Here is a 26,214-nt window from a genome sequence, read left to right as displayed (position 1 = left end):
GTCAATAATGTAGATCATTAGAAGCCATTTGTGTCTCTCCCTAATTTTTAGAATACTGGTTTAACACATATGCTACTTTTTAAACCTGATTACACCGAAATAGGACATTTTAAATATTCTTCATTAGTGAATGTTTGGGAGATCAGAATGCAGTGATGCTTACGTGAGAGGATGTTTTCAGTTTGATTTCCAGGTTGTAAGAAGTGGTCAACCAGTTATGAAAGACATTGCCTTTCAAATAGTATATTTTGTGTGAAAATTTTTCTAATTTGTTCCACTTACATCAGTTTTTTTAAAAAATTAATCATTGCTTGTATGCCTTTAGAAGCATAGCTGTTAAACAATTTGACTGTTGTTTTCATGGTAAATTTATTAATAATATCACTTTTTTAAAAATATTTAGTCATCCTAATCTAATAACAATATGATTTTATAGCATCCTTTAGAGTTTCTCATGCTATTACTTTCTTTAATAAAAAAAATCTGTATATTTATGGGGCTTCATTCTTGTATTAACTATTATTTTATCATTCTTTTGGCATTTTTCATATATTGATTAACTTGTCAACATACTGTCTTTGCTTGACTAGTGGGTTTCCCTAAGTTTCGACTTGCTATTCAAATAATTGTATAATACATAAAGGCTTCGCTAGTTTTCCAAATTAGAGGGCTTATGTTTGACGTGGGTTTTCTTCATCTATAAATGAAATAGCATTCTGGTAGATGTGGAAGTTATGTAAAGCCTTTGGTAAGCCAATTTGACTCTGTATAATGGTATTATGTTTATATCATAGATTTGAGAGAAATGGAACAGATAATCCAAAAGTTCTTTCAAATGAGACTTCTCTGTATTTATGTCAGAAATATTCTATTCACATACAAGAGCACCTACGTCTGTCTTTATGTATGTGTATTATGCATATGTATTTCTTCTCCATTTCTACTTGTATGAGAGTGCCAAGAAGAAAGAATTGACCAATATGAAATAATTCCAAGAAAGCTTATATACAAATGGTTAATTTCATGGGATGTAGGGAACTTCGAGGGATAACATAGGAACAGCCCAGGACTGGCAGCAACAGAGCTGCTACAGAGTGATACCTGCTCTAGGCAGGAGGAGGAGAAGAGGAAGAGATCAGAGAACTCAGAAGTACAGTGTAACACAGGGCAAACTTGAGAAGGGGGTGTGACCTTCAGTCTAAGGACTTGCCCAGACTGAGGCAGCCTCAGCAGGAGAGAACCAGGATAATAAATACTCTGACCTAATGCTTCTTCCTCCCTCCAAACTCCTGCCCTGGACTCCTATTGGTTAAACCCAATGAGACGTCAGAGGGTTTAGGGTTTCTCAATGTTATTTGCCTCATGGGGCTGAGAACAGGGTGGAGAAAGGTTAAGAATGATTCTTGGAGTGACAACAAGCTGTATGGAGATATAATCAGTATGTCACACTGTGTAGGTTTAAAGTGCTCAACATGTTGATTTTATATATACATCCTGTGGAATGATTAATACACTGAGGTAAATTAACCCATTCATCACCTCACATAGTTACTAGCTACTATTTTTTTTTTTTTTGATGTGGAGAAAATGTTTAAGATCTGTACTCTTAGAATCTTTCAAGTATAAAATACAGTACTGTTAACTATAGTTACCACTAGATCCCCAGAACTTAGTCATCTTATGACTGGAAATGTGTATTTTTGACCACATCCATCTACCAACTACAACCCCCACACACCTGCCCTTGGCCACCACCAGTCCGCTCTCTGTTCCTGTGAGTTCACTGTCTTTAGATTCCATGTGTATGTGCGGTCACGCAGAATTTGTCTTCCTCTGACTTATTGCAAAGGGAAGATTCCCGACCTTCTTTTGTCATCATATTCACTTCACTATTCACACCCCATCTACAGCAATTGTCATTTACAACAAATGGAGGCATCTTATAAACACTGGCCTATACGTCTTGCCTTCTCCCGGCAATATATCTTGGAGACTGTGCCTTATCAGCACACAGAAGTCTGCCCTGTCCTTTTAACTGCTCCCAGAGCCTTCATTATACATATTGCCTTAATTTATTAGTAAGTTCCTAGCCAGTGAATTCTTTTTTCCAGTTTTTGGCTGATATAAATAATGTTGCAATAGACATTTTAAAAATGACTTTGAGAAAGTGTTCTAGTATTTTTGTAGGATGAATTCCTAGAAAAAAGTTAACTGGACTAAAATGTTGAATTAATAGACTTCATCAAACAACCTGCTAAACAGTTTAAACTATGATCAGGAGTATGTACGTAAGATGGCCTTTCCTGTTAAGTAGCAGGGAGATGATCAATGAAATCTCGTTGAAATTTGATTTGTGCTTCTTTGATTTTGAATGACGTTGAACACTTTTCTTTATGTTTAAAACTCGTGTGTTTTTGTCCGTGTGAACTGCCCTATTCATGAGTGCCCTTTGCTCATGTTCTAACTGAATGATTTCTTATTGATTCATAAGGATTCTTTGTAACGTAAATAAATTGGCTCTTTGTGTGCCATGTTAAAATTTTTCCCAATGTGTTGCTAGTCTTCAAACTTGGTTGTGTTTGACCGTATAAGATAATACATGTAAGTGACCTGGGATTACGACTTGTATAAGACCTGGGATTTTGTGTAACATTGTCCTTCCTTTAATGATAACATCAGCGACAGCTCATGTTTACTGGGTGCTTACTGTTTGCAAATACTGAGCTAAGCTTCAGTCCAAAAACCACCCTGTAAGATAGGAACTGACATCTTCCTTGGAAAGGAAAAGAAACTGAGGCTTGGTGATTGTAAGGAACAGGCTCAAATACTGCAGCATTTTACTTATGAACTGGAACCCCCAAACAAGGTTTTAATCAAAGTATTAGCAAATATTTCTATAAATAAGTCAGAAAGCTGGAAAAAGTTTCAAGCTTAAAATGCTGGTAAAACTTTGACTTTCTGTCTCTGCTTAGTTCCCACCTAGACTTTGTCCTATTTCAGGGCATGGTACTCCCAAGAAGGAGGGGGACTGCACCCTTCTTTTTCAGATGAATAGCTAGTTTCCTTGCACTATTTATTAAGTAATCCATTTTGCCCACTGATTTAACATGCCCCTGTTAACATATTTGATTTATATATGTCTTCGTATTTGTTTCTGGATTCTCAATTGTGTTCCATTGGTCTGTCTTTCTCTTAATGCACCAGTATGAATGTACATTTACAGTAGACCTACCCAGTGTTTTGTTATCCCCTAGGAATCATCTTACCCTGGTGTGCACCAGTTTCAGAATGTTGCTGGCTCTTGTGTATGTTTCCCACATACATCACAATTTACAGTGACTTTTACAACTTCTCAGTAGCAATCTTTCTGCTAATATTCTCCCACCAAAATGTGGGCACCTGGAGCATCTCCCCCTCTCCCTCCGTCTCACATCTTCTTCCCTGCGTTGCCCCCTCCACCCCGTGCCCTCCTTCTCCCCTACGCTACACCTCACACTGAGCCTTTCCCAGTCTGCCCCTACAGTCAGTGAGTAAAGACCCAGCAGCGAAAGAAACCAGCCGTGGGGATGAGAAACATGCGATTCCAGCTTGATCCACAGAAGGTGGATCTCTGTGCCTGTTCCGGTGCTGCGGAGAGCTCCGCTTTCTGACACAGTATTTCTTGTATCTCCTTTTCATCCTTACCCCCTCCCCCACTAATGGAGATGGAACTGAGATAAAATTTAATGATTTTTTTGGAGGATTACAGCTTACAGCCATTCTAAATTTAGCTCATTTGGTAATTTTTTTTAAATTATGAGTTTAAGTTTAAAAACTACTGTCGTAAAAGTTTTGATGGCGTTTGAAATGTACCTACCTTTAGTTATGTAAGAAAAGTTATCGCCTCCAACTGAAAATGTCACTGTTTGTCACTGGTTCCTAAACACAGAATATCTGAGGCATTTTTAATTGATTTACTTCCAAGTAATCAATTAATAATATGGTCTTTTTAAACCTTGTGTTTCTTTGTGGTCTTACTCTACTTCGGACTTTTGTGATCCTCTGCTTAGGGCAACAGCTGTTTAGTTATCTTCCTGCCTTTGGCTTCCCCTCTCCAGTCTATCCTGCGTATTCCTACTAGTTAATACCTTAAAGTGTCTATTATCAAGTAAGTTTACTTTTTAAGTGTCTCCAGTGTTTCTCATTGTTAGGAAAAAAAATGTCCTAAATCCTAGAGTGACTTAAAATCATCCTACCAGGGGTCGAAAATAATGCCGTTCCACCATGCATTGCTCTGATGGTCTGGCTTTGTTTTCCTGTGGATAAAGGTCAGAATTCCTTGAGGAGTGGATGGACTGCATCTCATCACACAATCTCGCAGAAATATTGGTTCTTGTGATTAAACTTCTTGATAAGAAAGCTTAATTAGACAGCACAGATTATTATACATAAAGGACACTCAATAAATATATGTTGAATGAGTAAACAAGGCTATCTTCTCCAGAAAAATCCCTAACTTAATAATCAACATGTTCCTATGTTCATAAACTTAATATCTGTTGCTTTGGCTGTTTTCAGTTGCAAGTAATATAAGATAATACAGAAAATACATAACAACTTAACAGTAACCATCAAACGTATTATGATATAATAAGAAGGCTAGACGTAAGTCAACCTCAAGGTAGATTAACTGAACTGATTAGTTAGGGTATATTTGTTATTGCAACAAAGATCAAAATAGCATAAATCTCTTTCTCTTTCATAGAGACATTTGGGTCGGTGGCCCAGGGCTGGTATGTTATCCAGAACCCAGACTCCTTACAATTTTCCTGTGCCACCCTTTTGTGTCCTGAGATGCCTGCTCCTGGTCTCACCGTCACAGGTTCAGTACAGTTCAAGAGGCGATCAGGAGGACAAAAAAAGCAAGAATAGTGCATGTCCCCTAAATTTAAAAGAGCCCAGAAAGTGGTATCTTCAGCTGGGTGGCTCCATGTCAAGGCATAAATTCTACTGCTACAGAAGAAGGGAATCATAAATTTGGGGGAACAATGTACAACATGTAATGACTTCATGGAGAAGCCTGTTTCTTCACTTTTGTCCCCTGGAAATTGGGATAATCTCCCTTGCAAAGGCGCACAGCCACAGGAAGGAGAGAAGGCAGCTGAGCAATGTCAGAGTGAAGATGGGAAGGAAGGAAGAAAGGGGAACGGGCTGCTGGTCAGACATCCATGACTCTCCATTATAATCCTCACTCCCAAAAGCGAGCTTTCAGCTCTAGCCAAACTCCACGGTTCATTAGCCCATAAGCACGTTTGCACTCACTCCTCCTCGTGCAGGTGCCGCCTTCCCTCTGTGTGGAAGGGTGCTCCTCCTCCTGCCAGGCTAAGCTCAGTCTGTACTTCTTCTAAAGATGGAGTTTTCCATAAAACCTCAGTGGTCTCATACAGTAGTGGTATATTAACTTAAAACTGTACCAATATTTTTAATATTAGGCATACAGAGAGGCCTAACTCGCTAATCACATTTTGAAAAATAAATATAACTTCTTAAGGACAAAACGTCCTTTATTCTTTGTTTCTCCAGAGTTTGTTTTAGAAGTGTCTTGACTGGAGCAGGTAACTGATTATAAAAAAATATACTGTTAGTTGTTTTGGTTAAATAAAGTAGCATCTGGAGACAGGTGAGGGACTTTGCAAGACCCTGTTCTCCTATGAGCCTATGATTTCTTAAAAGATGTTTTACTCATAAAATTATGAGGAATGCATTGTAAAATTATAACTCAAAGTAAATTAACAAAATGAAGTAAACTCAGGTTTATTATAGTAGGAATGATTTTTAAGGTATTTATATTGTAAAACTGAAATTAATGATTCATATGGTTAGTGTAAAAATGTACAATTGTTAGATAGAAATGGACCAAAGATACTTGATTACCTTTAATGGAAATTTGGGGCATGATATAGGAGTATAGTAAATGTATCGACATTTAAATATTTCCATAAATAAATGGTTGTTGAAAAAAGCGCCATCAATATAACATTAGCTTTACTGGTTATGCAACTGTAAGGTTAAGTTATGTAGCAGTGAAATACTAAATTAGTTGCTGAAATTATGATTACTTCTCTATATAACCAGTTTGACCAGAAGAAATATACGGCAGTGATATATACTCCATTGAGAGTATGCCTTCAAATAAAATTAAAATCTAATTAGGGTGAGAATAAAAGTGCTGAAATATTGTTGAGATCAGTATTGAAGTTAATGTGGACGAGAACTCTGCCGTGACAGTGCAACAGCTCAGACAGCCAAGAGTATGAAAAACAGCTTTTAAGAAGCCAAACTTTCCAAATGCACTTCTTGTCTTGAAAAGCAAAAATAAAATTAGGAGGTGAGATGAGGGGAAAAAATCATAAATTCGGGAGCTCATTTATGCCGGGATTGTAATTTATAAATCGCTTAAAATAATTTTCCAATAGTTCAGAAAATACCTGATTAGTAACCTGAAGTTCTCCTTTCTGAGGCTTAGAACAAGGCGAATTTAATGTCCAGGTATAAAATTTGTACTAATCAAAGAGCAAATGAAGTCTCCCAGTGTTGGCATCTGTACACGGACTAAGCAGGTGGGACGTGTCAGCTGACTCTGCGCTTGAGAACAGGGAACTTGATTTTACGGTGAAATGAAACTGCCTTTATAGTCAGTGGTCACTTTCGATGAATTATATGAGGTCTACAGTCAGGTTCTGAAATGATTAAACAAACCTACTAAATGAGATTAGGAGATTATTACCTTGTTACTATGAATGCATTCACTCACAAAGTGGTAGGAGAGCCTATGGAAAACGTACGGCCTCAGGAGAAGTGGCAGCATAACATGTGCCTTTTCCACATGCCATCTCCGCTCTTTGCCCTCTCCTCCTGGGCTGCTTCTTCCCTTCGTGTCCTCTCTCTTTGAGGTCCCACTGCAGAGAACTGGAAGTCCCTGGAGCCCCATAATTCAAACCGTGGGTCTCTGACCAGCTTACAAGAACATCACCAAGGAGCATCTGACTCCACTCAGACCTAAGGAATCAGAATCTTCATCTTAACAAGATTTTCAAATGATTCCTGTGGACATAATGTTTTGAGAAACACGGCTTTTGCATACAAGTAGCGTAGGATCTTAGTAAGAGCAAGCTTTTCTGATAAACACTCCACTGTCAATTGTTATTTGGTGTTGTATGAGCATATTTCTGAAGTCATGGTGCGGACAACTGTGGTTTTTAATATTCGGCTCTACAGAACTCAGTGTAGTTTTAAGTGTAACACAAATATCCAATTTGAATTTTACTTAAAGTTAGCTACTTTAACTTTTAAATACTGCAAAGAAAAAAATTAAAATGCCTTCATAGTACCTTAAAGCCTACCAATGCATTTAGTTATGCTGTCAGATTAAAATTTTTTGGATTTGAAATAAAATTTCTTCCACCTTCCCTGTTTAATTAAGGAGTATCCAGAGACTACAAAGTGAGCTGCTACAAACACATCTGATACCATTTGAGGTTTCTTATATCTGTGAATAACAATTTTCTCAACGATTTGCGTTAAAATCATGAATAGAAATAAAAGAGATGCTCTGGGTGAAATAAAACTGCACCCATCATCCATAACTCCAGATAGAATTGTTGTATCCATCCAAACAGCCACTCAGCTCACAGTGATCGATTTTGTATTAAGAAAGTGCCATATGTTTGAACTTCCAAAATACAGCTTCCTGGTCCTAACGCATTTTAGAGCATTGCCACAGCTGAAAGGCTGGTTCTGGCTGAAAGAGTCTTTGATGCCAGGGCTACCCCAGGACACAGTTAATTGGATGCCTCACTTCTTCTGTAGACCTGTGATCACAGCAGACTGACACATGCCAAATTTCCCCCTCATCTTCCTGATTCTGGGCAAGCAGTTCTCAAGTAGTGGCAGCAAAGTCATTTTGATTCATTTTTGATGCGAATCAGACTTTCAAGCTAGGACATGCTATGAAACAAATTATATGTATTTCCTGTGACCTTCTAAAATAATTGGTTTACTGGAGCAAGAGTCTGTATTTAAGACTAAAATCGTACATAAGAATGATCTATATTTCTCACAATAAAAGTGATATTTCCTCTGAAATTACTTCAGTTCCTTAGGGTAACTTTCTAACGTTGCATTCATCCATTCCTTCAATCTGTCAGTAGGTATTTACTGGGTGCCTGCACACCTTGTCAACGCTAAGAATTGTAAGATCAAAATCCCTTACTGCAGAGTCTCACAGTTTAGAGGAGGCAGATGCTCAAACAAATAATTACTAAGCTATGTAATAATAGTAGATTAGGCATATGTAAGTGGTTCCATAGGAGTACAAGAGAAGAAATAAATAGTTAGGAAGGGAGAAGCTAGGTTAATTCATATTTTGTTTTGCCTGGTAACGGGTCCTAACATTTTTTAATATAGTGAAAAATATTATAGTTTGATAGTATCCAGTCTTGCATTTAGGGCATTAATCCATTTTAAGTTTAGTTTTTTTGTATATGGTATAAAAAATGGTCTAATTTCATTCTTTTACAGGTAGCTGTCCAGTTTTCCCAGAACCACTTACTGAAGAGACTGTCTTTTCTCCATTGTTTATATTCTTGCCCCCTTTGTCATAGATTAATTGACCATAAATTCCTAGGTGTTATTTCTGGGCTTTCTGTCCTGTTTCATTGATCTATGTCTGTTTTTGTGCCAGTGCCATACTATTTTGGTTACTATAGCTTTGTAGTATAGTCTGAAGCCAGGAAACATGATTCCCCCAGCTCCACTCTTCTCTTAAGACTATTTTGGCCATTTGGGATTTTTTGTGTTTCCATACAAATTTTAACATTTTTGTTTCAATTCTGTGAAAAATGCCTTTGGTGATTTGATAGGGATTACATTGAATCTATAGATTGCCTTGGGTAGTATGGCCATTTTAACAATAGTGATTTTTCCAATCCAAGAACATGGTGTATATTTCCTTCTGTTTGTATTGTCTTCAGTCTCTTTCATCAGTGTCTTACAGTTTTCAGGGTACAAGTCTTTTGCCTCCTTAAGTAGATTTACTCCTAGGTATTTTATTCTTTTTGATGCAGTGGTAAATAGGATTATTTCCTTAATGTCTTTTAATGTCAGTTTAAAAGTATAAATTATAAGAAACATATGAAAAATAAAATATTGAAATTCTATTTAAATAAAAGATCACTTTTAAAGAAATTCTTAATACGGACTTTTGGAAGTATTCAGTTAATCTCACTTGAATATTATATGCTTCTTGTGTGTATGTAAGTACACAGCAATCTTTTTATTGTTTAGATGTGTAGTTTCTGCTTTGTGCATTATTTAGAGTACATTTAGATTCCAACCTGGTTTTCCTTTGAGACTCAGTGCACTTCTGCACTACTTCCGCCTGAATTAATTAATATAATAAGCTGATGTAAATTACTTTCACTATTAGGCTGAGCTAGTATTAACCAACAACAATTTAGAAGATATATGTGCCACACAAAGGCGTATACGTACTGAATTCCCAAATTAAGTATCAAGTATACTTTTTAGTTTTATGTAATGTTGGAGTGTCTGTATCATTGCTTCCTCCCATGGTCTGGAGAATCAGGACTGCTGGACATAAACACCTGCTGGTGAGGCTCATGCCTGGGCACCTGGAGAGGGAAGTGTCTATGAAAATAGACTGATCATGGTTCTGCTCCTTCTCACTGGTTTCTTGCTTGCTCTGCTGGGAACAATTTCCAACATTTTAATTATAAAAATGCAACCCCTCTTTTAAGGCCTAAGTAAAATTCTCTAAACTTTATTAAGCCCTTTATTCATATTCCGCTCTACTCTAGTATCCAAATTTCTGTGCCATTTCATATCTCTTAGATGACTCATCAAATTCTGCATGGTATTGTATTTTGCATGAATCTTATCCCCCACCTTCACCTCCACATAAGTTTAGGTCTTTAGAGAAGAAATATCTTTGTAGCCTTGATAACACCAAGTCCAAATTCATATGGAATGTGTGTGCCTATTCAACGTAGAGTGAATATTCCATCTCTCCCCATGATGGTCCAACAGCATGCTCTTGCTTATGTTGTATTTCCCCCCCAGTAATGCTCTTCCTCTCCCTTTCTGCAATTCTTTCCATTCACTGAGGTTTGACCTGCAAGCCTTTTATTGTGCACCAGGTCTGCACATGATCCCTCACATGAAACTCCATTGTGCGTTGTTTGTCCCGACAGTATGTCACTTTTCATTTCTACCTTATGTTATGGTTTTCATGTATACAATGTTTTACTTTCCTAGGCTTAAGCTCTTGAAAGGCAGTGAATATAATTGTATTCATCTTCTGTTTCCCACATGGCTCAATACATGTTTGTTGCATGACTAAAGGTTTGTAGAGCTGTAGAGGAAGAGCATTCCTACATAAGAATCGAAGTTCGATGGGTTATGCCTTGCTACAGTCATTTTAGGTTGATGGTAAATCAAGAACATGGGAGGAGAATACTACATCTGAGGCCAGTCTAAATCTGTTCTGCAGCAGGAAGGCACCAGGGCTTTATGATTAAGGGTGTTCCTCCAAAGGAGGTTCTTTGTATCAGTCCATTATCTGTGACCTGCTATTATGGGTTCTGCCATTTTAATCTGGGTGGATTTCTCTGCTTTAGAGAGTTTCCTATTAACATCTAGAAATCTTTTTGTTAATACTAATACATAACAAGGAAATAATTTGTGCTGCTGAAGTAAGAGTTTTCCAGAACAAACACCAACTTCACTATTGCTAGCATACAACCAAACTACAAAAATGTGCCCTGCAAGCTATGGCTCAGACATTCATGGCTCCTGCTTATTGGCCCTCTATTCCTTGCCTATTAATTATCTACTTTATGAACATCATCTCTTAATCTCAAAACTACTTATCCGATAGGTATAATTACTCCATTTTTCAAATGAGAAAACTCAGGGTCAGAAAGGTTAAATGACATCATCACAGTTGGCTATCAAGTAAGTAGAGAGACAGAGATTCGAACACAAAACCTACATCTTTCCCCCTATATTATACTTGCTGTCTCTTTACACAGGTGTCTTTCGTTAGCCAGCTGGGCATAACAGGATGGGTAAGGAAGACTTAGAAATATTTTTATGAGGTTAGTATATTCTTGTTGTTACCATGGCATTATTTCAAAAACTCAAATTGCTATATATAAAAAAAATACGACTCTCAGCATTACGCCTTTCTGACTTGGTACTATTGGCCTTGATAAAGCATGCTACAGGAAACAAAATGGCTAATGTTCTGTCTCTCACCGGGAGAAAATTTAGCTAGTGTCTTTGTTTTTGTGCAGAAGGAAAATAAAATGAATCTGTGATATGCAAATGGATCTCTCAACTGTTTGTTAGTTTATACTGTTTACTCAAAATGGGACACACCAAGCCTGTGATACATCATCTTTTGTGCGCTTGGCACCTTCCATCATGAATCATATTAATCTGCTTAAACTAACAAGGATTAATTGCTTTGGTAAGGCAACCTGGCATTGAAATGATATATTGCCTAGACAGCTTGGAATTTGGCCACTCATAAATCTCATTTGTTTGTTGATTTATTTCTGTTTGTCTCTTTCTCTGACAGATGTGTGCCCAATCACTGTGAGCATGGTGGGAAGTGCTCGCAAACGTGGGACAGCTTCAAATGCACTTGTGATGAGACGGGATACAGTGGGGCCACCTGCCACAACTGTGAGTGCCAATTTATCTCACTTTAAACTTGTGACTGCATGAGAATCCCGCGTCTTCACAGCTATGCTTTAAAGCTCAGCAACCTGAATAATCCACATAGTAAAATCACTTGATAGAGAAGAACCCAGATTTCATGGTTGGTTTTCTAGAATGGAGTTCTAGTTGTCGAAATATATTCTCTCAAGAATAATGACTCAGAAAGAAGGACCAGCGTTCCCAATGTTCCATAAACATGTAGTTGAGATTGGACTGCTGATCTTGGATGTGCCTCTGTGTGTCTAAGCCACGTCTGTCTGGATAGAATTCTTTGGAAAATTATGTGAGTGTGATGTCTCTGACAGGATCCTCATTTATCAGTTTATCAGAGGCAGACAGGGTGTAATTTGAACATTTAGTTTCTGGGAAATAGTTGTCTCTTTCACAACTATTTGGCCACATTTTTTTAGATCAGAAAAATGAGCTAGAAAGAATAAAGTCCATTGAAGTTGTATATGTAAAATAAAAGCAGAAGAAGGCAGATTTTTTAAAATATTAAGAAATAAAAAGCATGTAAAAATGACTTTTAAAACATAGATGTGCCTTCTTTAAATAGCTTTACCCTGAAAAGTTAAAGAAAAATTAAATTTTTGTAATTCGAAGAATATTATTAAAGTAAATATTAACTCTATAATTGTAGTGTTAATTTCCCAATAATGTGTACTATTTGCAAGGCACTTTGGAAGACAGATTTGCCATAGAACATATCGTTGAAAGAGGAAGACCATCTGTTTTGTGTGTGTGTGTGTGTGTGTGTGTGTGTGTGTGTGTATGTGTGTGTGTGTCTTTAGGGAAGAAGGAAGGGAAAGAGAGGTTCAGTCTTACTCAGTCTTCTCTCCATGTGCTGAAATCTGAAAAGCTAGTATCGAAACCCTCTAATTATACAGACTGCTTTCTCTTCATTTCCCTTTTAGAAAATAATGACAAGCAAAGTATTACCAAGTGGAGCTCTGGGGACAGTAAATACAATACCATTCTCTGGGCCTTTCTGTATCGTTCTCTGTAGTCATGTGCTGGAAGACACTGTTCAGCATATATTGTAAGGCCTCAACTCAGAAAAAATATTTGTAGTTAATTTTATTTCACTTATTAATTTGTTTAGGAAAATCTTTTTTAAAAGAGAAAAAAAGAACACCCAGAAAAATTAACGTTAATAAGAAGACACACAACAGAGTAAAACCAGATAGACACTTGGTAGATCCACCATCTGTAAAGTATTTATATATAGGTATATAAAACGTATTTCAAGGAATAAAGAACACAAATGATTGATAATGAAATTAGTTAGAATAAAGGAGTTATAACTAAAATTGTACCTTTTCAGTCATATCAAAATAGTAACTTTCAGTGTATGGCACTGATTAAATGATATGTGATGCTTGAATTAGGTAACTCTGATGAAACTGAGTACCATCACTCCACCAGTGGAACTTATATAATGTGTAATAAATACTGGCTTTAACTACAAGGGATCTTGTTTCTGAGGATGGAAATTCTGACTAAAGACAAAGAGTAAGAAACTGGCGGTGGTCACAATGGTCTCTTACCTCAGTGATCACTTTGATGTTTCATGTCATAGCAAATAATTCTTAAAGCTGCTTCCTTCATTGAACTACACAGCAAAATAAAAAGACGTTTAAAAATATAATTTAAAAAAATTTTAAATATATGCTAGTGGTTGAATAGTTAAGGATTTTTTGAGATTAAGAAAGTGCAAGTGTTAGGGACGTCCTCAGTGTGTTTGTACTTCGCTCCCACGGCAACCTCTAAGTGTGAGAGAGGGGAATTGTCGCCTCCCTGCTGCTTATTCTGCTCCTTCCGTGTGCAATTTTTCTGCCTGTGAAAGTAGAATCGTTCATTTTAACAATAAAAGCCTGATCTCTTGTTGCCTTCTCTAAAGAAGGCCAAACTCTTGAAAACCAAGTGTGAGCATAAATAGAAGTTAGAAGGCCATGATGCATAATTCAAAGAAGGAATGATTGGACATGATTCTGCTGTGAAAAATATGTCTTGTAGGATATTATTGAAGTAAGTATGCTACCTAATAAGCTGAAGGACTTGATGTATCTCTTAGTTACTCCCATGAATTAGGTAAAAATTGGGAGGGTCTGGCCCAGCACATAATAATGTGAAAATATTTAACATACGCCATTCAGCTTGATACAGAATGAACAACTTGGCGTTCTTACATAGTCGGTGACTGCTCTGGCTTTCGACGCTGGCTTGGAGGTCCCCACGCTAGGTGTGCCTGCAGGAAGACACTTCACTTCTCTCGGGTGCCTTCATTCCTGTACTCACTAAATGGCTCCGTTCTCTTACAGTTCTGAAAGCCAATGAGCTGTGACTTCCAGCTGCTTATTCTACATTCTGTGGTTTTGAACTTTGTTAATATTATTAAATTATTGTTAAATTATTAAATTATTATTTAATTGATTATTATATTTAATTTATTTGTTAATTTAATTTAATTCATTATTTTAATTTATTCATTATTCCCTGTGAAAGACCAAGCATCCCTTTGAGGAGGAGTTGTAGTTGTTTTGAAAGAGTGCTAGCTTAAAAAGGTAAAGAACAGCCAACTAAAGCCCAAAGTTTAGCTTCAGGTATTACACTTAGGCTACTATTAACACATTTGCTACCCTGGTCCAGGCTTGGTCAGGATGGGAAAGCTGTTTCTCGAGGGGCCTGTGATCGTCCAGGCTGGGTCGTGGTCCAAGGTGGAATCTAGGAGCCCTCCCTTGAAAGGTCACACTGCCTGGGTTTGAACTTGGATCTCCCACCTGATTACTTGTAACTGTGGCCACTAAAACTGTTTGAGCTTCAGCTTTCTCCTGTGTGGAATGAGATTAGTAACAGCACAACCTCATAAAGGAGTTGTGAGATTAAATGAGATGATTTGTGGGGAACGCTGAGGACGGCTTTAGCAGCTGGTACTAATACATTCTTGCCATTCCATCCATTTCAGAACAATCACCCCTTTGCTCTAAATTTCTATACTACTAATTGTCCTCGTCACCCAATTTGCCACTTAATTTCACACTGTCATTCATTGTGATCATTTCCATGGCAGATTTGGGCTTGAAGCAAATGATTGGTTTCCATGGTTTTCTTTTTTTTTTTTTTCCCATAAGAATTGAAGAATATTAAAATTGATTTGAATAGGTCCTAGACCTGTATCTGTTTATTTGTTGCTTTTACATGAGGGGAATTTGTTTTGAAATAAATTGTATACAGGGATCAGAGGATTCATTTACAAACCACTCCCCTGAGGAGTCAGGGTGTCATCCTCTGGGGGAGGAAATCCCACAGGAAGAGTCAGAGATCACAGGGAAGGGAGAGCCAGGTTTTGTTGTCCAAAAACTAGAGCGGCTAGTTTGTGACAAAATGCAGGAACACTAAACGGTTGCAGTTTCATGACCTTTATGTTTTTCCTATCAGACACTCCATTCTCAGTCAGCTTCTAAGAGCCAACTAGCAGCAAATCAGAACACAAAGTCAAGACCCAGGGAGCAGAATGATCATGTTAAATCATTTATTTGCTTTGTTATGTTGACTTATCCCTACTTCACTCTCCCAGAAGTATGAGAATTTGTCTTTCTTGTGAGCAAAACTTCATGTTTATAGCTACAGTCTTTTTCTCTTAGTGGTGCTAGACATACCCTTTTCAGTAGGTCTCCAAGCTTACTTGCCCGTGTGTCAGATGCTCTTTAGGATCTAATTATCGTCTCATTTTTTTTCACATGCATAGGGTACACTTCATATTTATGGCTCTTATTTACATGAATTAATTCAAAAATCTATCCCTTATCTCAGGGCTTAGCAGATATTTTTTTTTTTTCTCATGCGGCTGGAGTCTTTGTTTGACCTCAGTCATTCTTACATACATTATCAGTGCCCTATATGGAACTGCCCAAAAAATCTCCAGAGTATCGTCAATAATGTGAAATCTTTTGTCTATTTTCAAAAGTGCAAGAGGATATTTGACAAATACAAGCAATGTTCTGGGGTGGAACTTCATAAGATTAGTAAATGCCAGATGTTCATTCTGGGAGAAGATATTTTTCCAGGGATCTTTTTCTCTATTTTTTTTCTTTTTCAAATGGAGGTACTGGGAATTGAACCAAGGACCTCATGCAAGCTCAGCATGCACCCCACCAACTGAGCTACACCTCCGCCCTCCAGATATCTTTTTATTACAGGGGAGACTTTCACCTTGCCCAGCTGCATAGACATGACTTTCCAGAGGTAGTGGGAGGAAATAAACTAGACGACCTGTGCAGATCTCTTCCAATTTTACAATTATGTGATTTCTGAATTCTGAAGTATTAGGAAGAAACAGGTGCTGATGTTGCCACAGAAATGCAAAAGTAAATATTTTTACTAGCCAGTTTTAAAGGAAAATTTAAAAGGAAACTATTCAGCATGCTGTAGTCTGAAGCCATGATTCTGGGTCTGTAAGTTTGTAAACCATAAATTACATTGCACCTTATTACTGCACACATGAGAAGTGCACTGGATTTTAATAGCTTGTACCATGTTATTTATAATCCATTATACCCATCAGTAACTTAATTCAAAAAATAATTGTTAAAAAGAAATTGATCTTACCTGCTAAAAGCCACACTAACCTAGGACATAGACATCTAGATTTATGGGCATAAGGAATTTTGGTTCCTCCATCCATTTGGAACTCCCACAAACTTAGACACCAATGAAGACTACTTGGAATTTGAGCATTGCGATTAAAAAAAAAAAAAAAAAAAGACAGTCATTGGGTGGAGTCATGGCCTTACTGAGTTGGAATCATGGCCTTACTGAGTTGGAATCCATCCTTCAGCTATAAATGCAACTGGCTTACAAAGTCTTGCGTGGTGTGGCCAGGTCCTTAACCTGGTTTTCAGCCATGCTTTTCCTCCCTGTCTCCTCTCTAGTCCCGTTGGAGTCAAAATTTCTGTGCCCTCACACTGTTCCCTGTCCTCTGCCATGGCTGCCATCACAGGACTTTTGCACATCCTCCCTCTCTGCTTTGCTTGGTGTGTAACTAGTCATCCTTCAGATCTCAGCTCAGTAGTCACCTCCTTAGAGAAGCTTTCCATGAACTGGTAATTAGGTCAAATCCTCTTATTTCAAGACATATCTCTTCCTCTTCGCACTACTGATGGTTGTGCTTTTGCATGTATTATTTGTGAGTCTGTAGTAATGTCTGTCTTCTTCACTGGATGGTAATATCTGAGAGGAGACAGTGCCAGGTTCTGTTCACCATCTTATCCCCAGAGCCCACCCAGCATATAACAGGCGCTCAGTGAGCACGCACTGAATCAGAGCGAAGTAAAGGCAGAGAACATGAAGAGCATCAAGAGCTTTCTAAAACTCAGTGTCCTTAATCCAGATTCATGAAAGTTGTAAAGCTATGAAGAGAGAGTAAAGCTAAAGTGGAAAAAAATAGAAAAAATGAGGGTAGAGAATAAAAGCTGGGTGATGGAAAGTGGAGAGGGCAGTGACAGTCGTAACAGCAGAAAGAGTCAGATGTATAACATTATGAGAATTATATGGGCGGATTCAGCGTACGGGCAAACCAACCTACTACACATTCCAAATAATCTTTGAGGAAAATATTGCCGTGTTAAGATACCATTCATTATAAAAACAAACAACCCAATCCAAAAATGGGTAGAAGACCTAAACAAGCAATTCTCCAATGAAGACATATACATGACCAATAGGCACATGAAAAAATACTCAATATCACTAATTATTGGAGAAATGCAAATCAAAACTACAATGAGGTATCACCTCACACCAGTCAGAATGGCCAGCATTCAAAAGTCCACAAATGATAAATGCTGGAGAGGCTGTGGAGAAAAGGGAGCCCTCCTACACTGCTGGTGGGAATGCCGTTTGATGCAGCCACTGTGGAAAACACTGTGGAGATTCCTCAAAAGACTAGGAATAGACTTACCATATGACCCAGGAATCCCACTCCTGGGCGTATATCCAGAGGGAACCTTAATTCAAAAAGACACCTGCACCCCAATGTTCACAGCAGCACTATTTACAATTGTCAAGACGTGGAAACAACCTAAATGTCCTTCGATAGATGACTGGATAAAGAAGCTGTGGTATATTTCTACAATGGAATACTGCTCAGCCGTAAAAGATAATAAAATAATGCCATTTGCAGCAACATGGATGCTTCTGGAGATTGTCATTCTAAGTGAAGTAAGCCAGAAAGAGAAAGAAAAATACCATATGATACCACTTACTTGTGGAATCTAAAATAAAAAAAAAACTTATTTACAAAATAGAAATAGACTCACAGATACAGAAAACAAACTTATGGTTACTGGAGGGTGGGAGGAAGGTGGTGGGAAGGGATAAATTGTGAATTCGAGATTTGTAGATACTAACTAATTTATATAAAATAGATAAACAACAAGTTCATACTGTATAGTACAGGGAACTATATTCAGTATCTTGAAGTAACTTATGGTGAAAAAGAATATGCAAATGAATATATGAATGTTCATGTATGACTGAAGCATTGTGCTGTACACCAGAAATTGACACAACATTGTAAACTGACTATACTTCAATTAAAAAAAAGACACCATTCATTAAAGTAACTTGTGGGAGTATAAAGTAACAGTGGCAAAGTAAGTTACAGTAACAACAGAAAAGACACCTTAGATAACAGTGCAGTCAATTATCAACGACCGTGCTGGCTGATTGTATGAGCTGTTCTAAAATAAACACGGATGCGTTTAATACTGACTAACTAGTGAATGACAAAAAGTTGTTTACTTTAAATTTGGTGTAAAATTTGAAGGAGATGAACATAATCCTTTGACTTTTTGTGTAATATATGTGTATTCATGCCACAGGGAATTGTGGAAAGGGAACGGAACTCAGGCTTAGGAATCAGATGACTGAATGCTGGGTCCTCAGGTCCTCCGGCTGTGTGGCCGACCTTTCCCCATCAGCTGAGCTTTCCTCGTTATGGGACAATACTCCCTCCCGTACCTATTAATCCTCTGTTTCCTCAAACCCTCTTAGCACATTTGTGCAGATTTCATCTCTGCTCCTGGAGGGTGAAGTCAGCTCTTAAGTACATGATAAAGGTCACTAAGAGCAATGAAATGAGAAGTATTGGATTTAATCCACTAACTCCTCCCCTCCTTCATTTCCCTCTCAGCGCTTTCTTGGCTTTGTGCTTTGGACAATCACTTAACCTCTCTGAACTTGCTTCCCCTGGGACATTCAATGACACATTGTCTCTTAAAGTGCTTTGTAAACATAGAAAGCATCCTCGATCTTGCTGTAACTTCTATTGTACCACTAAGTCTTAAAAAGCAGCCAGCCAAGTTTTGGTCTGATTATAAGTAGCTTAAGGATACTGAGTAGGGATACAGTTGATTCTCAAAGAAAAGATCAGAGGGCGCTTAAATATTTAAGCCAATACTCGCTGAAAAGATGAAAGGCTTTATCAGCAAATATAATGTCTACCCAGGCTGATTTATATGCACAGGGTGAATCTGCTCTCTCTAATCTAGACATGGCATTAAGTAGCCAGACTGTGCCTGTTATTAAGTGAACAATGACCAAATTCTTCCAATTTTACCTCCCTCTCATCCTCCCATTCCGTTCCTACACCATGACCTACTTCAGATGCTCGGAGTGTCCCTGTCATTAGGGAGTGACGATGGGGCACTACTGTAGGACCATGGGACGCTGAGGTTTTGTGTTCCCACCATGACTTGTTCATTTTTTATTAATTCCTCAATATGTTGAGAGCTGACTCTGTCCCGCATGTAGGAGAGGTGTGGAGTGCAGAGAAGAGAATGGAAGAAGGCAGGGGTACTAGAATATACCATTAAACAGCCCCCCTCCAAGGAAGTGCCTAGTTTCCTTAAAAAGTCCTTATCATCTTAACCCATTTTCATGTCTCTGGTTCATTGGGATTGTGAGCTGAGGATAAATTGGACTGTATGCTTACCTTTTACTATCTAGGTTGGTAATTTTCATATTTGCAAAATATGCGTAAATGTAATATATGGAAAATTATTTAATATTGTATCACAAATTCTTTCCAGTTTTAAGCAATTGTTTCATCTTTTCAGAAATTATTATCAGATTATTTATTTGTTTGTTTCTGTGTTTGTTTTTTTATATCAGATGGACAGAGAGAGATCAGGGTGAGTAGGCTGCAGTTTTAGCATGGTGCACACAGCAGAAGGTGCACAGTTATAGTATTAGCAAGCGCTTGCTTGCTCATGTGTATTCTCGAGCTCAGAAGCTCACTTTCTCACCAGCGCTGAAGCATTTGGGGAAAGAGGAAAATGACAAGTGGTGTCACTTCCTGAAATCACACTTATTAGGAAAAGAAACATTGCTCCCCGCAGCTTCTTCACTCAGCTCTTACGTGGCGTCTGCAGAGAAAGGAAGGTGGAGAGAAGGGCGGGAGAGCTCCCGGTGCAGAAATGTTGCAAGGGGGTTTAGAGGCCATTCTCCCTTTCAGCTGCAACCAGAGAGATTACATTGGATTAAAAGAGTGCAGGTCATTTGGAGAAACACAGCCCAAGGCCCTTCACTTCTCCAAGGCAGCCCCAGTTTCAGATTAATCCCCTCTTTCATGCCTTGCTTTGGAACCATGGCTAAGATTAAACATAGAAGGAAACGGATTTAATTTCAGTTTTACAAAGACTCTTCAAATAGTTTCAAAAATATATCTTTTTCTATGAATAAAGAGCCTTTGCAAAAAGTTGATCTGCAAATGCATATTAAAAAGCAGGCTTCTCTAGAGACAGAGGAGCTGTGAGCCTGTGAACTACTCAGAGGAGATGAAATGCCGGAGCCAGGTCTTAAGGGGTTGACATCATTCATTAAACTCCCCTGCAGTTTGAACCCCAGCAACTGTCTCATCCCAGGTTCAGAGTGAGAAGGAAAAGGAGTGGGAAATGCCCACCTCTGTACCTCTGCCAAGTGCGGTTAGCGGGGAAGGAAATAGAGGGAGGGAGGCCTGTTTAATTGGAAGATAAGGAAGGAGACGTCTGAGATGTTCATATCCACTCAGAAACCAAGGAAAGAGAATTGAAGTTAAAATCAGTATATGTCTCTCCTTTCATCCTTTTGGCATCTCCCAAATCAAACTTTTTTTTTTCCTTTCATATGGACATTAGTCACTGTGTTGCTGTGTTCCAAGTCTCACCTTTGCAGACTTGCTGTATAGGAGTGTGTCTAATTCATCGACAGGTCCAATTCGCTCAGTAACGTACGTTCTATTTTGTATGCAGCGCACAACATGGATACGGAAAACAGATAAGAGCCCACTTCCTTATGAAGTAGACAAAGTAGTTAAAAAAAGAACGATAAATATTCAGGAAACATTAATATATTAGTAGAAGGTACCAGATGTGCCTGTGCCAAACTGGTGCAAAGTGTGTCTGTGTAATAGGAGAGAGAGAACAGTGTGGACCATGATGGTTGGGGGAGGAAGGGTTCAAGGAGGAACTGAATCCTGGCTAAATTCCTTGTTTGGTTGGGGATAAAGATGGGGAATGGCAGAGTCCAGAAGAAGAAAGAAACATGGACTGTGGAGAAGCATGCTAGTGAGGAGACCCAGCTTTGGAGCCCCAAAACTCCAGGGGGTGCTCAGCTAGGTTTTCACGTGTCATCTGATCCTGGGGGAGCTGCTAAACCTCTCTGAACCCTCTCTGAGGCCTTGTTTGAGTGATGTGCTGAGCCAGGATTGTTAACTATTCAGGAATTTTGTGAGCTGGTTGTTAAAACCTGGTAGCTTGAATCAGGTACTATGGGAGAATTTACTCCAAGGAATTTGACAAACTCTACAAATCTAGACTTTTTTTTTTTTTTTTTTGGTAGAGCTGGTTTACCGAAACATCACTGCCCCATTTCATTGGTAAAATGAGAATCTTAGTGTCTGCCTACCAGTATTGTTGTGGAGGGTACAGATAACATGTAAAATGTTCAGCATGGTTATCATTAACACAGGTGATTCTCCAGAGATGACAGCTACTGTTATAAATGTTAACACTGTAAAAAGATTGGTCCCATCAAAGGAGCAGCAGGAGATGGAGTCAAGCAGGTGGGCTGAGCTAGCCAGGGGACAGTGGTCTTTCAATACCTCATTTCCATAGTATGACTTCAGATGTGATTCTTCAGCCCTCATTTTTACCATGAAGCAACTTTACTTTTGTTCTTTAGGAGGAAAGAGTTGAATTTTGCTCACCTACTTAATCCATAAATGACATTAAACCTGACTTAAGAGACTATTGGCTTTTCAATGATCTCTGAACTGAGGAGAACTTACAAGACTACTGAACAATGTTTGGAGAGCATTTATGAGGAACCTTTGGATTCTGTGATGTTACTTCAACTGCCAACATTTCATTCACTGAAAGTGACAGAAATGTCTGTGTTACAGAAGTTTGCCTCAACTGTTTAGGCTACAGTATAATGTTTGGTAACAACTGACGAATAATTAGCTCTCCTGGGATACAAAACTAATTTTAAGATTACTTAATGAGTGTTAACCTGAATCTATAAAGAGTGAGAAGCTTTCTTCCTTCAGGATCTCCTCCAGCTGTGACCCAGCTGTGTCAAATTTATACTCCTTAAATTCAAGATGCCTGGTTCCTTTTGCCAAGCTCTCTATGAAAAAACTACTCAATAATGAATCTTGTGTGTTTGTTTTTTATCGTTCACATGACGAAAATCTGAAGAATGCGTTATTGGTTCCTGGGTTTCTGTTTTTACAAAACGGTGGTGAACAAAGAACCCTCTCCATTTCTTTTCTTGTTACTGTTGCATTCTGCTTTTATTCCTCCTTTTTACTCTCTCCTGGCAAAAAATGTGGAGAACAGTATAGTTCAGATTGTTGGACTCTGGAATGAAAATGTCCATCCACCCAAATAATGTTCTTCTCTTATATTTGTTGTAAATGGCTAACGCCACTTAAAGTAAAAGTTTCCTGTGGAAAAGCGCAGCAGTTTCCAAGAACATTTTGCTGGTTCGCTTTCTAGGTATTCTCACATCTGACTGCTTCCAAATTTTAGTAAAATATTTTGTTTGAAAATCTTTTAACTTAGCCAAGCAAAAGTGAAATACTCTAAATGTACATGAGTTTGACTAAGAAATAGGGTCTTATTTTCAAGTAAAGCAAGGAGAAGACCCAGTTACTTGCAGCTCCTTGGCCTTAACGTGCGATTCTGTCCCAGGGCTGCCGTGGTGTCTCCTGTCTGTAAAATAGGCCAATCCTACTCTTGAAAGACCCCTCTTGCCATCCCAGATGCCAGCACCAAGTGCCAGACAATGTTGACACGTACAGAATTGCTGTCATGACTCATTAGCAGGCATCAGAATGTCCTAACAATCCTCTTTTCCATTACTCAACCCTGTCAGGACATCAGTCAGACACATCCTACTTGCCAAGTCACGTGATCACCTTTTCTCTATGCTGGTCAGGCCAGGTGAGGCCATCGGACTAGAGTGGATGAAGAAACACCTCTAAGAGTTCGGCTGCGGAAAGAGAAACTCTTTGCATCTGGATTACTGCGGAGGAATTCAGAGCTCTAGAAGACCCTGTGTGTGTTTCCCACCGTATGACTGTGATGGGTTTGCCCCACTTAGAGACCGTTCACATATTCCTACTCCGAGAACACTAGCATGTGAAGGCTCCCTTATGGTTTCAGTGACACAGATAGAGACTTTCTGAATTAAGAAAACCTGAATTTTGTTGGGCCAGATTAGTTCTTCTGAAAGTTCCTACATTACCTGAAACGAGGTGAATGGAACAAGCTTGGTTAATTCATTGCCCAAGAGGGTTTTTGTTTTTTTTCCTTTCTGTAATTCTGTAAATCAAGCTGGCTTATGCTACACGAGAGAGAGGAAAGTACCCTGAGCGTCCCCGGGGAGAACTGGTCAGTAACGAAGGCTGTCTCGCCTTCTTACGCCGCAGCGGTGCTGGGGGCGGAGGGCCGGAGCGCACGGGGTGAGGTGCCCTTGAGGACGGCGGGCAGGAGACCGCAGGCGGCAGCGCTTGCTTCCTAGTTACTGGCGGGAACATCTCCTGCTCTGTGGTTACGGCACTACTGGGAAAGCCTGAGCTGTCACAGAAAAGCTCTTCTCAGCTGGGCATCCAGCGGATTAGCCACACGGCCAGTCCCCCAGAGGGTGCGGCAGTGAAACCGGGGCCGGGAGGCGGAGCGGGAGCCGTGGGCGGGGCCGAAGGGCAGTGACCGCAGAACAAATCCTCCTCTTGTCGTCAGTGCCGAGTCCACCGCTCAGGGCGTACTTCCCACCGCCACCAGATAAAGTGCAGCGTTAGTCCTGTCTTGCAGCCTTTGCTTTGCCTCAGTGCCACTGCCGCAGCTCCAGCGAAAGTGCTCATTGTCACTAAGCTTTGTTTCTTCAGCCTGAACTGGGTTTGGGGGCTGACACGTACTTTAGAAATAAAAATAACGATTCATAGGAAAGAAATAATATGGAAGATAAATTTATTGAGGAGCATTTGGATTGCCACTAGCATTCACAGGAGAAAGTCTATTAATAGGCAACATTTCCCCCACCCCTTATACATACAGATTAGATTTTGAGAGAACTTACACATAGTAAAATCATATTCGTTTAAAACCCAAGTAGCTTATTTACTATATAAAAAATTCTAAGGGATTTTGAATTAGAATTTCAGTTCTCAAACTGGTGCTTTTTTTTCCTTCTTGTCATCACCCCATGCTTCTCGTGTACCACGTATCTTAAGACGAAATAAATGAAAATCAGGCCCTAAATTCTACCACATGTGGTTCCTTAGCCAGGGAATGGGTTTATTTTGACACTTGATTAACATCAATTTCACATGTGGTGATAAAAAATTTTTAATCTGCACAAACTGTAAATTTCATGCTGGGATCATTTAGATTCCAGCAGTCTGTGTATTGATTAGTTTAAGAAAATTGTGTTTCCATTGTGCATTTTTAATAAGGAGGCCCAGTGAAGAATCATACTTGAATCTTGAAGAACTTTCTGCTTTTCAGAAGTGCAACAGATAGAACACTGGTGGTTTGGAATATGAGCTTATTTTCCATAGGCTTAAAACATTTTAGAATAAATATACGAAGTTCGAGGGGGAGTTTAGCAGATATTTTGAAATACTTATGATGTAATAGCATATTAAGATTAGAGGCTATGCCTGAAAAAATAAACAGATGCCCTGAAATGCTTCCTTCTTACAATCTTCTCATCAGGAGGTTTGCAACCATCCCAGTTGCCTGAATTTTGTCCCAATTCTCTTCCCCAGGATGTGGCTACCTGCTACCTTTCGAGCAAAGAAGGAAGACTTTAAGCAGGGATGGTTAGGGGGTAGGATACGGAGGGAGGCTTGTGAGAGTGGATGGAGAGAGAAGGAAGATTATTTTAATCTCTGAATCGCAAGGCTGATTGCACCAGAGCTTCCAGCTCCTTTGCTTTCCACGATGTGGTCTGTGGATGGAAAAGAGGCTTCGCGCAGACTTCAGGTAGCCCTGGAGATCACGTAAGAACAGTCTAGGAGAAGTAGGAATTTATTTATTTTTAAAGTAGGTTTACTTCCTGCCTTAGGTTTGAATACACACTTAGGACCAAAAAACATTTTTTAAAGTGAAGTCAAAAGAATAGTATTTGTTCTCAACAAAAGCAAAACAAGATTTTAAAATAAAAGCAAAAATGGAACTAAAAAAGTGACAGCAAGCAGGAGTGACTGGCATACGCTTCTTTTGGAGAAGTTTAGTGGATAAAGTTGGGTGTGAATTACAGGTTCTATAATCTATCGCTGGCATTTATTCTCTTCTCTTTTATGAAGAAGGACATTCTGTTCATGAGAAATAATGAGAAGGTTACAAATCAGGTATTAAATATCAAAGGCAAAAGCACAGACATTTTTACATTAAAAATACTAATGCAAAAATAGACCAGTCAGGTTTCTCACACGAAGATAATCACATTGACAGATCTTTTACTAGAAAGATCTCAAATAGAAATAAAATCATATCCTACACACTTCCTGAGGCATACCTCACACAAACTTCTATCTGTGTCTTCACTGAACACCTTACATTGAGATAAGTTTTGTCATGATGCACAGGGATTTCAGAACACTGAGCATGTCATTTTTATCTAGACACAAATGCCTAATTCATTGCTCAGCACCTGGTTAGTGTTAAATTTTTGAGCAGCTGAACTGTGATTGTGTCTACACGCATGTGCACACGTGCACACACGTGCATCATACCTCTTGAACGACTAAGAAGATACGTTTATCAGGCTCTGAACATACCAGACCCTCTGCCTATGTGATGGATGAGCTGTCTGCAGGGAACAGCATCTTACAGTAAAATCCCTTTGTTTCTCAGTAAGAGACTAACTTTCTTTTCATTGGAT

At 38.8% G+C, this 26,214-nt stretch overlaps 1 protein-coding gene across 1 annotated transcript in view; it reads left to right on the top strand.

The window, feature by feature from the left end:
- The window catches only part of CNTNAP2 (contactin associated protein 2), a 1,833,533-nt gene that overhangs the window by 1,104,491 nt on the left and 702,828 nt on the right, over positions 1–26,214 (top strand). The window contains exon 11 of the mRNA XM_074366860.1: positions 11,642–11,748. Coding sequence (XP_074222961.1) covers positions 11,642–11,748 — 107 coding nt within the window. The remainder of the gene's footprint in view (positions 1–11,641; positions 11,749–26,214) is intronic.

This window comes from Camelus bactrianus, chromosome 7, assembly GCF_048773025.1.
Source record: "Camelus bactrianus isolate YW-2024 breed Bactrian camel chromosome 7, ASM4877302v1, whole genome shotgun sequence".
In the NCBI taxonomy this organism is placed as follows: Eukaryota; Metazoa; Chordata; class Mammalia; order Artiodactyla; family Camelidae; genus Camelus; species Camelus bactrianus.
Note: the sequence above shows the minus strand (reverse complement) of the source record. Positions and strands in the feature narration are given on the sequence as shown.